Source organism: Azolla caroliniana, unplaced genomic scaffold (genome assembly GCF_043228905.1).
Source record: "Azolla caroliniana isolate FFs.n. ecotype wild unplaced genomic scaffold, voAzoCaro1.0.p SCAF_12, whole genome shotgun sequence".
Lineage (NCBI taxonomy): Eukaryota > Viridiplantae > Streptophyta > Polypodiopsida > Salviniales > Salviniaceae > Azolla > Azolla caroliniana.
Window position 1 is genome coordinate 20461466 of NW_028230447.1, and position 2743 is coordinate 20464208.

At 42.1% G+C, this 2743-nt stretch overlaps 1 protein-coding gene across 1 annotated transcript; it reads right to left on the bottom strand.

Moving 5' to 3' along the window:
* Positions 1-1046: 1046 nt before the first annotated feature.
* On the bottom strand, positions 1047-2528 carry LOC147857445 (mitogen-activated protein kinase kinase kinase 18-like). The gene has a single exon (XM_087328560.1). It carries the CDS (start codon positions 2522-2524, stop codon positions 1067-1069), a length of 1458 nt encoding a protein of 485 aa, XP_087184686.1. The 5' UTR covers positions 2525-2528; the 3' UTR covers positions 1047-1066.
* Between the last annotated feature and the right edge of the window lie 215 nt (positions 2529-2743).

Consider the following 2743-nt stretch of genomic DNA (forward strand, 5'->3'; position numbering starts at 1 on the left):
CCTTACGTTACACACTTGTCGTGTACATTGTGTAACATGCCCATCAGGTGGGAGGTATAGATCTAGGTCTTGTACAGGACAACCTTCCATTATTTGTACTCCTAGTTTACGCCTTTTAGTGGGAGATTGTTATACATGTACCCCCGATACATGGTAAGTGTGAAAGAAAAATAAAAACCGTTGGCAATTACAAAAAATACAAATAAAAAGGCTAATTAAGTTTTTGCCAATTTTAGATCTTATGTTTGATTTTTCTTTCCGTTCACATTTTTGTTTTTTTTTCAATTGAGAATCTGTTTTTCACAAGATTATTGGAAGGATATTCGGAAATTATATCCAAAAAGGTAAATTTTGGCGTGTAGCGGTCATTTTATTTCCCACTCTTAATCACAGCAGATTATCACTAATCCTTCTAATTATCACTAGGCCATCCCTAATCACATCCTAATGAGATTCCTAATCATGCGCTGTCGAGGATGCGTTCAGCAGACACGTGTCATTTTTTATTTATTTAATGCTGCGTTAAAGTACGGCTTCCAATTATCGCAAGCCACGTGGCTCTCTCTCTCTCTCTCTCTCTTCTATTTTAACCTAAGGTTTAACACTTTAGGAAATTTAAGAAGAACTGATTCTGCATTTTTATAGTGAGAGCTGAGAAGAACATCAGAAATACACGAGCAATCTATATACATCTATGTTAAGTATGTATTTATGTACACAAAAATGATTTGGGGGAGGGGGGTTTGGGTTATTAGCAATCTGGCCTGCAGGAAAGAATTAGGGTCAGTAATCGATGATTTTGAATCTGAATTACATCTGAAGCTTGGCTGCTTTAATCCTTCCATCAAATGCACGCACTTTGGTCCCCTGAAGAAATCGATTCACATAATCTGGCATAGTATACATAAATTCGCCGATTGATTTGTGATAATGTCTGTCCAAAATCACAGATTGATTTAACTGTGATTCTTGGAGTCGAATGTTACACAGATTCAATGTCCAGCTCTCAATTCTTCATCAGCTTCTTCCATGTGAGAGAACCTCGTTCAGGCATCGACGTTCTCTCTCACACTCTTCGTTGAAGCAGGAAGTCTAAACAGTCCAGGTTCACCTCACAACCTTTCTTCACAAGGCATGGACGAGAAGAATCTGCCATGAAACCTCGCTCTGCTTCACCGTCACCTTTTTCTTCTTCTTGATTTCTCTTATAAGCTTGCTGTCCAGAGCCTCTGACAGTTATCCATTTATTACCCTCAGGAATCTGTACAGGAGGCGGAGAAGAAGAGGTAGGAGAATTTGAATCAATCACAGGCTTTGGTGGCGTATTCTTATGAACAAGGCGCCATCGTTCAAAACTAGAGCAGTATTCTACCATCGAATAGTCTCCTCGCTCATGATCTGATTCACCATCGCTCAGATCAAGAAAACTAAGAGTGCTTCTGGGAGAAGGTTGAGGAACCTGCAATTCACTACAGAACGACTGAGTATCTAGTGAAGGTTCATCATCATTTCTAGTAAGAAAAGGGTGTTCAAGAAGCTGAGATGCTGTCCATCTCTGGTTAGAATCTCTGTGTAGGCATTTAGACAAGAAATCTCTGCATTCTTCTGAGAGAGAATGAGGAAGAGGAGGATTGTCCTGAGAACATGCGATTTTGAAGAGGAGAGATTCGAAAGATGCCAAGGGATTGATCTTCTGAGAAGAACTACTAGATAAGAGCATCCATGGCGAACATCCTTGCAGCATCTCCACCACAGTGCAACCTAGCGACCAGATATCAGAAGGAAAGCTTTGTTCCACACCTTGCAGAACCTCAGGAGCCATCCACAATGGCGTTCCTCTCATAATCATGGCAGGAGAGTTATATACAGGCTTTTCTTCTGTTAAATCTTCTGTAGAAGCAAACGAGCAAGGTTTCCGTTTCCGTTCTTGATGATGATAATGACGGTTATGGTGTTCCGATTGCTTCTTGGCTGAACCAAAATCTGCAATCTTGACAGAAGAACCCGATCCGATCAGAATGTTCTGTCCTTTGATGTCGCAATGCACGATTTCTTGGCTATGGAGGTAAGCTAGGCCTTCAACGATGTCTCTGGTGAAGCGTCGAACTCGCCATTCTTCTAAGCTCCCGCCCGATTTCTTCACCAATGCTGCAACGCTGCCACCTTCCATGTATTCTAGGAAGAGATTCGAGGAGCTATCGCTTCCGAAGCAGGAGATGATGCGAGGAGATCTGAGGCTTCGTAGGATGGAGAGCTCTGCCTTTATGGCGAGAATCTCAGGAGAAGAAGAAGAACGTTGTGATGGAGATGGAGACGAAGAATCAGAAGGTAGTTCTTCTAGGTTATTAATGGATTTGACAGCGAAGAAGTGTCCATTGTCCAGATTGATGGCGAGGGAGACACGTCCAAAGGAGCCATATCCAAGAGGTGAGAGACGAATCCATCGTCTGATCTTCATGGGAGAAGACTCGATGGTATTCTTCGCAGTGGAAGCTTCCATGGCGTCGTAGGGGGAGGTCATCATAACAACAGAATTCACAAAATAGAGGAGAAAAAAAAGAGAAAACAGAAGAGGAAGTGAGGATTAGGGCATGGGAGATGGAGGAGGAGATCGATCGATCAGTTATCAGAGATTTACCAGAGAATGAAGAAACGATCTGCAGACACAAAATCAATGAGGCCGAAGGAGGGTTTTTGAAGACAGTCCCGCATTTCATGTATGTATGTGTGTATGTATGTATGT

Excerpts from the sequence above, each read along its gene's own strand:
- LOC147857445 (XM_087328560.1), bottom strand. The coding sequence starts at position 2,524 with ATGATGACCTCCCCCTACGACGCCATGGAAGCTTCCACTGCGAAGAAT.